This window comes from Tachypleus tridentatus, chromosome 9, assembly GCF_004210375.1.
Source record: "Tachypleus tridentatus isolate NWPU-2018 chromosome 9, ASM421037v1, whole genome shotgun sequence".
Taxonomy (NCBI): domain Eukaryota; kingdom Metazoa; phylum Arthropoda; class Merostomata; order Xiphosura; family Limulidae; genus Tachypleus; species Tachypleus tridentatus.
In genome coordinates, this window is record NC_134833.1 from 81301341 (window position 1) to 81316960 (window position 15620).

The 15620-nt window shown below is 34.0% G+C and overlaps 2 protein-coding genes across 6 annotated transcripts in view; both read right to left on the minus strand.

Moving 5' to 3' along the window:
• Nadsyn (NAD synthetase) overlaps positions 1–4220 on the minus strand; it is a 71421-nt gene extending 67201 nt beyond the window's left edge. For 3 of the 5 annotated variants that reach the window (XM_076455346.1, XM_076455343.1, XM_076455347.1), the window contains exons 1-2: positions 3925–4159; positions 1867–1957 (exon numbers count right to left, since the gene is read on the minus strand). In XM_076455346.1, coding sequence (XP_076311461.1) covers positions 1867–1957; positions 3925–3927 — 94 coding nt within the window. In that variant the 5' untranslated portion in view covers positions 3928–4159. Of the gene's footprint in view, positions 1–1866; positions 1958–3736; positions 3774–3924 lie in introns of those variants that run through there. The other 2 variants (XM_076455344.1, XM_076455345.1) reach the window with 2 other exon arrangements.
• A 9592-nt stretch (positions 4221–13812) lies between these two features.
• On the minus strand, positions 13813–14172 carry LOC143227405 (uncharacterized). Its single transcript, XM_076458858.1, has one exon. It carries the CDS (start codon positions 14170–14172, stop codon positions 13813–13815), a length of 360 nt encoding a protein of 119 aa, XP_076314973.1.
• Between the last annotated feature and the right edge of the window lie 1448 nt (positions 14173–15620).

The following is a 15620-nucleotide window of genomic DNA, read 5'->3' on the forward strand; positions in this document are numbered from 1 at the left end:
ACATGTCTGAAAGAACAGTTACCAACTGGAGTTTAAAGCTGGAAATTGTTCATCCAATTATCACAATATTCCATCTTCATACCTGAGGTTGATGGAGTAGAGACCAAAGTAAGGGTGGGGAAGATTGCACCAGTTAGTATGAAGCCACAAGTAAGACTAGAAATGGAGCAGTTTGGAATAAGGATAGAACTCTGAAGAGAAGTTAAATAGTAGGGTAAGAGTAGATGTGATGTCCCTTCCAATTTTAACTGAATGTGTCCACTCTCACAGCTAGTAGATGTGAAACAGGACACCAAAAAGAAAGAAATTTGGTATTCCAGTTAGTGATGAAACAATCAATACAAGGTATTTTTAGCCAAGAATTCACCCACTAAAAGACCAGTGGAGCAAGGGATCACTTTGTGAGTAAAATCTTTTTAAGCTGAATAATCCATAATAAAATTCAGAGTGCCAAAAACATAGTAACTGTGAGCCCAGAAAAGATTATCCAGGGTTTGAAAGTACAGAAAACTTGCTTGGTGATATAAGTGAAATTGTTGGAGTGGGGCATAACTACCCTCCCTACAAGAGACGAAGTAAGCAGGATAAAGTTCAATGCAATACCATAAGTTCAAGAATGTTGAAATGGAAAGAAAATTCCTTGACCAGCAAGAGACTAGAAAGCTCTTAGATGCTCAAGTAAGCACTCCAACCCTCTAAAGATGCATCTTTGAACAGACATAAATCTGGATGAGGTGGAAGAGTTAATCAAGGATCTAAAAAATTCCACTGAAGGGAATGCAAGATTATGACCAATGTAAATGAGAACTTTCAAGGAAACTCACATTCTCAAAAGAAAAATAATCTTTCAAGTTGGGAAAGAAATGTAAAAGGAGGGCTTTGTAGACTGTTTGCTCCTTATCCTAAAGATGAAGAGGAGAATGCTGAGTCTGGCTGAGGTTGGAATTGGAGAAATCCATTCTTACCCATATCAGAAATTCCCCCCATACTGCTTCCTGTGGTCTCTGAATTTTGAACATAAAGAAGTGAGGAGGAGTTAGTAGTCTGTAATGATGATTGAAAAGACCAATCAAATTAAGATCTCTGAAAAAAATTATTACTACATAACAAAACACGCAAGGATCCGAGCTTATTTTATATATGAATTTACAAGTTATTGTTAAAATAGTGGTCAAGAAGTAAAATAAATTATGACAATGTTCAAATATTTTTCACTATCAGCTTCAAAATGTATGTAAAGTTGTTTATCAAAAATTCAACTTTTTATACTCATATTCAACTTTATACTTAAAAAATATTTATAGATACATGCAAAAGCATTAAGGACTTCAATGTAAGCTACTTACAATACCTTCCAAATTTCTAAACTAAAAGAAACATCATACAAAATGTCCTTGAAATTTTATCCAACCAATTATAAGTAATCAATTCAATGCCATGAATTGCACCTTATAAAGAGAAATTTTTTATTATATCAGTTAAAAAAAACACAACAGAATGGTGTAGTTCAAGATGGTTAACTCGTATTATTGATTTGTTATTTGAGATACCATTTAATACCAGTGAGATCTAAATGTTACACCAAATTCAGTAATTTTATGTTTTTGTCTGTTATAGAAGTCAGTGTAAAGAACTGATAAAAATTCACTGTTTCAAAGAAAAATATCTAAGACTACAATAGTACTCAGAAGGATGAATTTCAACATTTAAGGAAATTTTATTTACTCTTACTGTTTGAATCAAAAATAAGCCATGTAGCCACACGTGTAATTTGGTCCATGTGATACATAAATAGTTCAGGAAATGTTTTATTAAAGGCAAAGGGGTTCAATGTGGGCTCCACTAACAATTCTAGTTAGTACTTACTCTTCAGAATTCGAAGATAATTTCCTTCAAAGTCTAAAGCCCACTGATTAAGAGTACAAACTGCAAGAACTACTTTTCTTCCCATTCTCAGCTGCAAGAAAATAAAAACAAAAAAGAAAGTCAAAAACTAAAAATACTTGATGATATTTGAAAGATAGGAAAGATAAATGTTTTTATAAATATATGCATGTATAATATTCATGTTTCTTTTTACCTAAATTTCTAATTATCTTCAACTTTCTATTCAAAGCAAAACTAGTAAAGAAGAAAACTATTAAGTCCATTCTTTAGTTTCATTTCTGGAGGAATTTTCCCACCTCTAGAGACACAATTTGATTAACAAAAATGGCTATGATTCAGAGTCAATATATGTGAGACCTGTTTCTTCCATAGTTTCAGTAAGATTTGGGCAAAGCTCCTTGAACAATCATACTTGAATTAAAATTTGCAGTTTTATTCACTTTAGCTGAACTTTTACTTTCAAACAATCTGTGCTCTGACCAATTAATGACTGTTATGTTTAATCATAATTTACTTTATTGACTCTATACAAGTTTCCATTAATAAATAGTACATGGTAGCATTTAGCTTTTCATCTAAACATGACTGTACTAATTCCCAGTGATATAATATCACACCAGTTAAGGATTATCTTAAAATGCCTGTTAATATAATTTATGTTTATCCTTTCTTATATTATACAAAACATTCACATAATAACAAAACTTGTAAATGTATGTGATTAAATTGTATTTACAAAACCATGCACTATCTTTTGACACTTATAATAAAAAAAAGTATAGTTTATAATAATATCAAAATAATAATAGCATGCCACTATAATGTATTATGAATAAACTCTTAAAAATAAAAATCATAACTAAAAAGAATTCTGACATACTATAAAATAGGGTAAGATATTAACACTATCAAACTGTATTCTTCCTCAGCTTCAGCTACTATATCAGAAATACCATTTTCCTTCTTGGTTCATAATGTTTAGTAATTTTAACTCACCCACTCATACATTAGGTCACCATCTAAGCAAACATGATTGTTATTACTATTTATTTCTGTTAGAAATACATTTTGTTCACAGAACCTTAAAAAAATATAATGCTCATAGATATGGATTTCCTTATAAATTCTGATCATGCATCCTTTCTTAATAACAATTCTAGTCAACACTCGTTATATTCTAATAAGGTAGTAATAAGGTATAGGGTAGTGAAATGTGACAAGTGCATTTGCTTGTTCTACAATATCAATGAAATATTTCCTGAGAAAATTGCTTTATTACATTTTAACTGTTTTCAACTCTTTTGTACTTACAAGTTAACTCTATTGTTAATTCATTTCAGCACTCTCATGTGAAACTGAATTTGTCATATTGTTAAAAATATTTCAATGTAAGGGCCCGGCATGGCCTAGCGCGTAAGGCGTGCGACTCGTAATCCGAGGTTCGCGCCCGCGTCGCGCTAAACATGCTCGCCCTCCCAGCCGTGGGGGTGTATAATGTGACGGTCAATCCCACTATTCGTTGGTAAAGAGTAGCCCAAGAGTTGGCGGTGGGTGGTGATGACTAGCTGCCTTCCCTCTAGTCTTACACTGCTAAATTAGGGACGGCTAGCACAGATAGCCCTCGAGTAGCTTTGTGCGAAATTTCCAAACAAACCAAACCTATTTAAATGTATACAACAAATTATTTGAGTAATATATATATCAGAGACTTGTGTTTCAATTTCACCCTGTTTCTTTCTTAGACACTGTTGTATTACGACAATTAAAACTTATAGTACAATAGCTGAAAACCTTCACTAAAATTATAAATAAAAACATCAATATGGAGCAAAAATCATCTGTTGTCTACCTATTAAATTTACTAGTATATACAGTAAAGGTCGCTTGAAAAAAAAAATGGTGTCAAATAGATCGACTTCAAGCGACGTTCGCGTACAGAATTACGTAGCTGCTAAATAATATCAATTGATTGGTGGAAACCAGGTATAATTTATTGGTCAGTTACATGCCCATCAAAAATATATATGAGTTTATTACCATAACAACAGTTTCGAATGATTGATATTGTTAGGTCTTAAAGATGATCACGCTGAAAATCAACCTCAGAACTTGGACTGTCTGTAAATATTATAATACTTAAATATGCTAAGTTAGTAAATAACTTTAGCACTGGCACTGAAATATTGAACAAATCAATACGGGTAAAATGCACTAATCCGGTGTAGTAACAATATCCGTAAACTACAATAATTATATTACTCACCGTAACTTCTGCAATAAACCTCAAGTATCTGTGTTAGGTGCAAGTATAGCCCTCTATCGATATTCTTGCATAAAATAATATTATTGGAGTGCTACCTCCATACAATTTTCAAACTTCACGCACAAGCGTAATAATAACTCGTAAGGTAGAAATATTTCCAGTTATAATAAAATAAGAAAACTTTTGGTGTAGCTTACGAGTATTGTTTAATAGGAATTGGTATGAAACATAAATATTAAATATTTGTAACTCATTTTCAGGAACCTCTTCGAAGCAATACAATAAAATCTAGATATTAATCCTAGAAATAAACGACCTCATAACACCAAAATGTTATTATTTATTAATTAGATGCACAATGTTTCGATTTACAGCTTCTTCAAGAGCGTTCGTTAAAACATAAACCGAAACTGATAGAATAAAGTTTCAAATTTGAAACTATTTTCTATTTGAAGTTATAACATTCATTTGTATAGGGTGCTTTTGACGTGTTCAGTGAAAATACTAGATAAAAATATAAATATATACAAACGAAAATGATTTTTATATGAAAAATTCAAAGACATGCATAAAAATGAATATCTATAGCCTGGACCTGAAACTATTGCGTTACATTTCAACTTTCCATATTGTCAAGTACCTTGGGATCACTCCTGGAGCATCCGTGAACATGGTGGTGGTTTGATGGCTGATGATTTTCACATAATGAACACTTGCTGTTGCCATGAAAGGGATCTTTTGACGTGATGCAACAAAACTAGTATAGTTTCTTTTTTTAAAAAGAAAGCTGCTCTTTCAGCGTAGGATCTAATGAAGTTTCTTCAGACGAGACTCCATGTTTTTAAAGTTAGACATGGTACTGGTACATTCCTAGCTACATATCAGCTGAACAAGATCTTACGTTACTTTACAGTCACAGGCTTTTTGAGCATAGAGATTAACGAGCTAGTTTAAGACTTAGTAAGTGTTATCAGTAGAGCTTGGCACTGAAGGATCCAAGATTGATGTAGTCTGCTTTCGGTGGCAGTGTTGGTTGCAATTCTTTCATGAATTTGTTTGTGTCTGGAAGATTTAATATGTTTCATACTAGATTTTTTTTTCTATTTTCACCAATGCAATTACTAGACTGTCTAACTTCTATGGTCATGGGATAAACATCAAGATAATCACTGATCAAGAACCACGAATTTGAATAATAAACACGTCATAATTTAAATTCCAATTCAACTAAGCAGTCTTTGATAGGTAACACATTCAGATAACAATTTATGAGACCACAACCTGTTATTTCTCCAGGAAATGTTGTTAATCTACAACACTTGATAATACAAGCAGTGAATGTTTAGCTCTCTATTGCGTGGATGCGTCTATAATTGCGAGATCCACATAACTTCTGTAGAAAAGTACACAACTATATTAACCAGAGTTCTGAGTAAAGTAGACACTGACAATGGTCAGTGAACGTAGATATCTCATGTAAATATAAGTTTCTTTCACTATTATTCAGTTTTAAAGGTTATGCTTCATTTACAGCAGGATAAGAATTAAAAACTTGTTTCAGAGATTGGTTATTGAAAAAAAGAAAGACCAAGTCTTCTAACTTTGAATATTTCGTAACTTGTTTTTCACAACATCAACTTGTCTTCTGACAAAAGTTAAGTATAGTCTAAATAAATATATAAAATCATGCATGATTGTATAAGTAAATCCAAAATTAAATTAACGTAGCCATCTAAAAAGTAATTGTAATGTTGAGGCTAAATACAGAAAAAAAGTTTCTATAATAATTATATTGCTAAGTAAAAAAATAGTTATACATTGGGCTATCTGTGCCAAATACAGGTATTTCAACTCAGTTTTATAAGTCTTAAGATTTACCGTTGGACCACTAGGGAGAGGGCCTGGCATGGCCAGGTGAGTTAAGGCGTTCAACTAGTAATCTGATGGCCGTGGGTTCGAATACCCGTCACACTAAACATGCTTGCCTTTCAGCCATGAGGGTGTTATAATGTGAACGTCAATCCTACTATTTGTCGGTAAAAGAGTAGCCGAAGTGTTGGCGGTGGGTGGATATGACCAGCTTCCTTCCCTCTAGTTTTACACTGCTAAATTAGGTACAGCTAGCGCAGATAGCCCTTGTGTAGCTTTGCGCGAAATTCAAAACAAACTAAACTACTAGGAAGGAAACATAAAAATATTGAAATAAAAAATTCAGTAATATCCTTAGAACTCAGAAGTAGATTAATTTTATAAACTACTATGGTCCAGCATGGCCAGGTGGTTAAGGCACTCGATTCGAATACCTGTCACACCAAACATACTCACCCTTACAACCATGGGGGCAATATAATGTAACGATCAATCCCACTATTCGTTGGTAAAAGAGTAGTCTAAAAGTTGGCGGCGGGTGGTAATGACTAGCTGCCTTCCCTCTAGTGTTACACTGCTAAATTATGGACGGCTGGCGCAGATAGCCCTCGAGTAGCTTTGCGCGAAATTCAAAACAAACCAAACCAAACCAATCTATAAACTAATCTTATTTGCAAATCATAACTACTAGAAAGCAATATGTATACCATTGTTGTAATTTATAGTTTCAATGTTTTAATTATGATTTTGCTAAAGAAAGAGAGAACTCGCCATTACAATGACCTCAATGTTTAGTAAATTAACGAATTTAAAAAATTTGGAATAATCTGGGATTATGTAGAAATAAGAGTATGATATGAGTGTGAATAATCATTGAGGTGTTGAGTCAGTTAAGTGCCAGAAACGTTATTCACTGTTAAAGTGTTATCGCGTTTATCATTAAAAATTTTATTAATCTACTTTTCTTTTGTAAAACCAATTAATATATTATACATTTTAGCTAATAATCCATATTTTATTAATATATAAATTTTAAGTTCTTAATTTTATGCAGCAATATTTTAAAAACTCCTGAATTTTCCCTAATGTGACATATTATCTCCAGGTACATTCTTATTTCTATTTTACAGATTTTTACATGAAAAATTCATAAACATGCATAGAAACGGTTGTTTATAGCCTAGACCTGGGATTACTGGTGTTACATCTCAACTTCCCACGTCGTGACCTGACAAACATGAAACAACTCACAATAAAATTGTCATTGCTTAGACAAGTCATACTTTTTATAGTTTAGTTTTAGAAACACCAAATATAAAATCAACTCGTTCTTGCCACACCCACTTGTCATCCTCTCTTTCTGGATTTGTTAATAGTTCTCTGTTATACTTTTATATTATCTATCTATAACAGTTTGTTTGTTTTGGAATTTCGCACAAAGCTACTCGAGGGCTGTCTGTCCTAGCCGTCCCTAATTTAGCAGTGTAAGACTAGAGGGAAGGGAAGGCAGCTAGTCATCACCACCCACCGCCAACTCTTGGGCTACTCTTTTACCAACGAATAGTGGGATTGACCGTCACATTATACGCCCCCACGGCTAGGAGGGCGAGCATGTTTAGCACGACGCGGGCGCGAACCCGCGAATTACGAGTCGCACACCTTACGCGCTTGGCCATGCCAGGCCTATCTATAACAGAAAGTCAATGTTTTCATCTATTAAATGATGTATGTATAGCGTTGTTTTATGAAAGAAGAATTGTCAATTTCATTGTTAGCACAAGCGTTGATCTAGGAAAGATTAGTTTGGATGAATTTATTGTGGCTCTTGTGGCATAATCCGAAAGCCAGAAATATTGTGCGAGTTACGGAAAAATTGTCTGCATTTTGAATGTCATTAGTCTAAGGGTTTTGGTGCATTATTTAATTAAATAAAAATTACCTAGTGTATTAGTACCATTAATGTAAAAATATCGACAACAGACAACAAGAAAAAAAAAATTGAGGTACGTACCTTATTTCTTGTTTTTCGTGTTTATTCTATATTTATTATAATAAAAATAACTAAAATGTAAAAACATTATGTTAAGCAGCCGTATTACTTTAACCGTTCAAGTTGGGCAATGATAAAGTTGAAGTATGGAATGATTTACATACTGCTTCAACTATATTACAGGCTACTCAGTTGTCAGTTTCAATCAGTTTCCAGACATGCCTGCTTTACTACGGTTTGGTAATGATGTGCTATCTGCGCTAGGGCATACATGTACTCTGTTCAATGTAATTATTATTGCTATTAGAATATAAATGCAGACAAAACATGATAATGCATATCATGAAAACTTGTGTTTACCTTTATGTTGAAAATTAGAAATATATTTTTGTAACATTGTATGTGATTTTAATCAAGTTTAGACGCTGAATTTTTAATGCACTAAAACACTGATTTATTTTAAATAGTCTTGTTATAAACAATAAAATATTGTAAACGATTTATTTAATCTTATTTTATGTCCGCTATTGAGACAACGCCAAATATTTGGATTTTCAACGCTAGAATCAGGGATTCGGTTCTCCTTGGTGAACACGGCAGATAATCAGAAGAAAATGTAAACAATCCTAGATTATGTTGCCTAGTAAACTAGGGGTAAAAATCTCTCATTCCCAAGACATCTTTTTTGAGGGTCACTCCTGTCCCATGGTAATTGGAATTTTGAAACCCCGTTCATTAACAAGAAACTGTAGTAATTATATCATGGTAAAGAATCGACTATCAGTGATGGTTTGATTAAGTATTCATGGTGTTATAGACACTTAGAATTATGCAAGAAACAAATCAGCCGTTGCTGCTGACTTGTTCTTTTACTACAGTAAAGGATTCAATCTGACTATCTTGATCTGGTTTACAAAAGAAACAGACTTGTTAAAATGAAGTGCTCACGAGACTTATGTGGTATCAAAAGGCTTTCTTTTAAAAATTTCCCATTATGAACTTGTTGATGAAATTTTCACAATGATCGCTAAAAACATGTTTTAGAGTGCCTACCCGTTTAACCTTTTTAAGTTATAATTGACCAAGTTCCCATAAGCTTAATGACTCAATTTTTGAGTACAGCCTTATGAATTATTTGGGTATTCATAGGAACAATTTTTTCATTGTAATGCAATGAAGACTATTTCATAGTCATTGCTTTGTTCATCACCAAATTTCTCTGGGGTATCAGGTGCAACTTGTCTCTGAATCTAATCATTTCAGGAGATAATATGCATGAAATAGTTCAGAAAATAGTTAGTAATTTCCTCATGTCATCCCCTAAACAAAGAGGGGTTATAGTATTTCTTCTCAACAACATTGTAAAATAGCAGTGCAGGCAGGGTGGTTGATACGTAGCTAGTTCTCGTGGGATATGTTGTGCCCTTGGTAAAGATTAACAGTAGAATACCACGAGTAAAATAATATGAATCATTCCTGCATTCTTTCTCAACTTTAGTCACAAGACGTGGTATCACAGCATCATCACTGTGCCTTATTATGTCGGAAAGTTCCTGATTCCTCAAATGATTTGCAAGACATAAATGATATTTTAATTTTATACCAGATGATTCCATGGTGAATTATAACCTATCTCCTCCCCCTAGACAACGTGACCATAAACAGTTGCTGTTAATGGCTGGAGTAGTCAATAAATGTCTAGGATAATAGGAAAAAACATTTCAGATTCATTATTGTTTCCTTATTCTCTTGCATTCAGGAGAAAATTAAAAGAGGCCGAGTGTGTGGCAAAGCTTATATTTCTCACAGTCTTCCACCCTGCATTCACTCAATTGGATAACGAATCAGGAACGTGGATATGCTTCCCAACAAGGTTGACGAAAGCCCCTAATATTGGACAAAACATATTTTAATATTTTCCACACTCTCAGATATGTTCTCAGTTTGTATGCATATTTCCTCTTCCATCATAAATTTCTTGGGGTCTCTTAAAGTATCCTTCCATGATTACATTTAACACATTTTACAGTAACTAGAAAAAAAAAAAAGAGTCACGTAGAAAGTAAGCTTTGTAGAAATATAAGTTAGCAATGGCACCAAAATGACACTTAATAATGGTATTTCCAGACTAAACTGGAGCCAACAGATAGGCAATGAATAAAAAAAATAACAGACTTGAAAGAAATCAGTTGAAAAGATGAAAATGGACAAAAGAAAGGAGGGAAAGCCTCGAACAATTGCATACAAAAGAGGATTATACTATACTGGTTGTCTCCTTTGTCATTATGACTAATTGGTAACTGTAATGATTTTTGTACCTCATAAAGGATGAATGGGTCATGTTTTAACTAGACAAGAGACAGAAGAATTGTATATTTTCTTTTATAAAATGACAAAAGGGATGTGGCTGTAGCGTGTAGTACTCATATAGAGGATTTATAAGTAGAAACTTTTAGCATGAGTATATTGGTTTTTATACATATTAATATAACAGATAGGTTTAAAACAAAAACAGTTTCGACTTACCACCTTCACGGGATTTAGTTTTATTCTGATTATTCTGTATTCTGCTTACTACCAAACTTTGAGGGGAACTTAAAAAGAGTTTGAGAAGAAATTCTTTATATATCCTAGGGATGATGTATTGGTGCTATACTGTTCATTTAGACCAAAATACTAATGCAACACCATACAGTCATACGTTATTTACATTAGCGATCATTCACAGTTTTCTTATAAGAAAAGAAAACAATCAGCCAATACTAATTTGCCCAAAATTCTATACTACCCCTTTATTTTAGTAGCACTTATACCTTAGATTAGCAATGACAAATATCTTATCACTACTAGACTAATAATACATAACATAATGTTTTTTGAACAACGTGGGACCTATTGGCCCATCCTTTAAACTATATTAAAAAAATAAATAGAAACTCTTAATCCCAGCCCTTATCATTCATGTACTTTCTTAAACTCACTTAAATTTACTACCTCTACAACATCTGAAGGCAACTCTTTCCGTAGGTCAACCACTCTTTTATAAAAGTGAAACTGTCTTGGCTTAAGATGTTCTCTAGTTCTACTATTAAATATGAAAAAATGATGCATCAACACTATCACTTACCCTTACAATCTTAAACATTTCAATCAGATATTCTCTAACTCTTCCCTTTTCCAGAGTAAACAATTTGAGATATTTTAGCCTTCCCTCTTATGATAACAATTCTAGTAACCGTTTTCTGGTAAGAGCCCAAGACAGAACACAATATTCTAAATGTGGCCTAACCAGTAACATGTACAATAAAATTACTTCTTAGACTTGTATTCAGTATTTCTGTAGATATAACGTAAAATCTATTTGCCCTAGCAATATCACATTGCTTGGATGACTTTATAGTCTGATCGACTTTCACACCAAGATTCCTTTTCTTGATGACGAGAAACCCACTTGAAATAAAAATGTATCTCAAAACGGCTGGTATGGGTAGTAACACTTTTACTGATAAGAAGAGAACAACGTTTCGACCTTTCTAGGTCATTTTCAGGTTTAAGAAGATGACCTAGGAAGGTCAAAACGTTGTTCTCTCCTTATCAGTAAAAGTGTTAATATCCATACCAGCCGTTCTAAGATACAAGATCCCTTTTCTTTATAACACTGTTTAAGGTTACTCCCATCCAAATTATACTTATAATTCAAATTATTATAATTTACATGCATTATTTTGCATTTAATATGATTAAAACCCATCTTACATTTATTTGCCCAATTCACTAAATGATCTAAATTCTTTTGTAAAACTGCAGCATTCTCTTCACAGCTGGCAACACCCAAGACTTTAATATCATCTGCAAATTTGAGTAATTTATTGACAGTTCCTTTATCTATGTTGTTGATGTAAATCAAAAAGAGCAAAGGTTCTGAGACTGAGCCCTGAGATATCCAATTTGTGCCATTAATCCAGTTTTACTGAACTCCATTTGTAACAATCCTTTGTTTACTTTCATCCAGCCACTCTTCTATCCAATTTTCTAACTTATTCCCAACACCTGTAAAGACATTTTTACCAGCCTTTCATGTGGCACCTTGTCAAATTCTTTATGAAACTCCAGATATACCAAATATACACCCTTACCTTCATCTACATAAGCAGTAACCTTTTTGAAAGACATGTGCCCAGCAACGGTCAGTTGTCCACTCTCTTTGTTAACCTGAAGATGACCTAAGAAGATCGAAACGTTGTTCTGTACTTGAATTTAATTAAAGTCTTAATACCCATACCAACTGTCTTTAGAATACAACTTGTCATTTTGCTTGAGTTGCCATGCACAATGTTTGTTTTGTCATCACGAAAACACTCTTCTTGATAAACAGTTAAAAATAATTGGCTATATAAGTTTTGTGTTGTTCAGTTGATTTTTAGATTTTTGAATTTCAGTCTGTATATGTGAATATGTAGTATAAATATCGTTATTTTGTCGTTTTTGCCGATTTCTATAACATTCATAAAAGTATTTAACCTTGCGCAATTTACACATTTTGCTGCGTCTGAGATTGCTTGCAGTCACGAAATTTTCAAATAGGACTTCATATTTAGAATCGACACAATCTATTAATCTAGTTCAAGTGCGAAAGCTAAACAAAATGATGATATAATCTAAGTAAGTTAGATTTTCAAAGAAAATTAGAATATTTTCAATTGTATAAGTATTAAAACCCCTTGCTACGACACCCGTAAATTAATTCAGGCGCAAAAGATTAATTTGAAAGGTCACGAAATTAATGTAATGGTCTCTGTCTCTGTATAATAAAAGTAATTTAACTTGACTTCAGAGTAAATGCATCTGTTCAACCCACAACTCACATAGTGAAACGACGCACCAACAATGAAGACCAAGGATATTTCCATACAAGTGGTAAAGAAGCAGACGTTAAAAGAAGATTACTATAAAATTTTAAAGTCACTGGCTATCCTTTTGGATACGGTGAAGTCCATCATTATAAAGTGGAATGTGTTTCACCCATGTTCACAGTGTGTCTGTTCCTGTTTTTGTATTTCTCTTTCTTATGTGTTTCATTCACTGATTTACATTACTGTTTCTCCCTTCTGCACCTCAGCTTTAAATCTGAAAGGTTATAATGCTAAATATTAGATTCTCATACTCGTGGCAGGCACAGTAAAGGTTGACAATTGTGTAACTGCACTATATGGCCAAAACTATGTGGACACCCGACAATCACACCGATATGTACTTGTTGAACATCTCATTCCAAAACCATGGGGATTAATATGGAGTTGGCTCCCATTTGCTGTTATAACAGCCTCTACTCTTCTGTGAAGGCTTTTCATTAGATTTTGGAACATCACTGCGAGGATTTGTTTCTATTCAGCCGCAAGAGCATTAATGAAGTCGGGCACTGATGTCGGGCGAGAAGGTCTGGCTCTCAGTCAGCGTTTCAATTCATCCCAAAGGTGTTCGATGAGGTTGACTGGCCTACACAGAGCCCTGACACTCTAGAATGTCATTGTATGTTGTAACATTAATATTTCCCTTCACTGGAACTAAAGATCCTAGCCCAAACCATGAAAAACAGCCTCAGACCATTATTCTTCCTCCACAAATATTTACAGTTGGCAGGTAAAGTTCTCCTGGCATCTGCCAAACCAATATTCGTCTGTCACACTGCCAGAAAATGAAGCGTGATTCATCACTCCAGAGAACGCGTTTTTACTGCTCCAGAGTCCAATGGCAGTGTGCTTTACACCACTCCAGCCAACGCTTGGCATTACGCACAATGATCTTAAGCTCGTGTGTGGCCATGGAGACCCATTTCATGAAGCTCCCGACGAACAGTTCTTGTGCTGACATTGCTTCCATAGGTAGTTTGGAACTCAGTAATGAGTGTTGCAACTGCGGACAGACGATTTTTACACACAACGCGTTTCAGCATTCGGCGATCCCGTTCTGTGAGCTTGTGTGGCCTACCTCTTCGTGGCTGAACTGTTGTTGCTCCTAGACATTTCCACTTCACAATAGTATCACTTACAGTTGACTGGGGCAGCTCTATCAGGGCAGAAATTTGACGAAGTGATTTGTTGGAAAGGTGACATCCTATGACAGTGCTAAATTGAAAGTCACTGAGCTTTTCAGCACGACCCATTGTTTGTCTATGGAGACTGAACGGCTGTATGCTTAATTTTATTCACATGTTAGCAATGGATGTTGCTGAAATAGCTGAATCAATTAATTAGAAGGGATGTCCACACACTTTTGGCCATGTAGTGTATCATTGTAAGCTAAGTTTTTGATATTTTAATTTTCATGGTTCTTTATAGAGGGAACTAATCATGATAATTAGATAATAATCTAGATATTTCGTTTAATTACTTGAAACAAAAGTGATATAAATATCAAAGTAAGTAAATGCAAAGTAAGGAGTAATCAATAAATGAATGAATTAGCTTAGTGACAATTAGTAACTCTGTTCCTCAGTAAGCAGCCCGGCATGGCCAAGTGTGTTAAGGCGTTCGACTTGTAATACGAGAATGGCAGGTTCGAATCCCGGTCACACCAAACATGCCCACCCTTTCAGCCATGGGGGCGTTATAATGTGATGTTCAATTCCACTATTCGGTGGTAAAAGTGTAATTGGCAGTGGGTAGTGGATAACCCTTGAGTAGCGTTGCGCGAAATTCAAAAAACAAACAAACAATCCTCAATAAGTAAGTCAATGTGACTGTTATTGATAGTTTTGTTTGTTTTGGAATTTTTCGCGAAGCTACACGAGGGCTATTTGCGTTAGCCGTCTCTAATTTAGCAGCGTAAGACTAGAAGGAAGGCTGATAGTCATCACCATTCAACGCCGACTCTTGAGCTACTTTTTTGTCAACGAATAGTGGGATTGACCGTAACATTATAACGCCTCCACGGCTGACAGGGCGAGCATGTTTGGTGCGACGAGGATTCGAACCCGCGACCCTCAGATTACTAGTCGAACGCCTTAACCTATCTGACCATACCGGGCCGTTATTGATTGATTAGCGAGAAATTTCTGAAAGTACGTTTATTTGTAGACTAAACGCATGTACCATTAGTTTAAGAATTTCTGTTCAAACATTATTTGTAAAGTTAAACTTACAAGTAAACATTATATACGGAAAGAAATGGCTGGATAGAGAAAGTACTATGTAGAGGAGCGTACAAATAAACATTCATTATCGTTATATGGACTGGACTTCACGTTATTTTTATTATATAATTAAAAAAAAAAACTTGCCAAACGACAGAACTCATTATGATAATATTGTTATAAAGTATATATTTTTTTAATATTGTAATTTGATTATTAGCTCAATGATGCCTCAAGTTAAGATCAAGTTAGTCTTAGAATATTTCATAAAATGAATGTAAAATATGGTTGTGATGGTCGAGTGTCTACATACTTTTGGCCATTTAGTGTATGAGTTTTTCCTTTTACAGGCGCGCTTTTTCACATGTAGATTTTTATAGATTTTTAGTCGCTGGAGAGATATTGAAACTATTTTTTCTTACTTTAAGCTATATTAGTGGTAGTGAAAAAGAATAATATATATATGCATAAATAACGAG

Bases quoted from the DNA above. Each gene is read 5' to 3' on its own strand.
- LOC143227405 (XM_076458858.1), bottom strand. From the start codon at position 14,172: ATGGGTCGTGCTGAAAAGCTCAGTGACTTTCAATTTAGCACTGTCATA.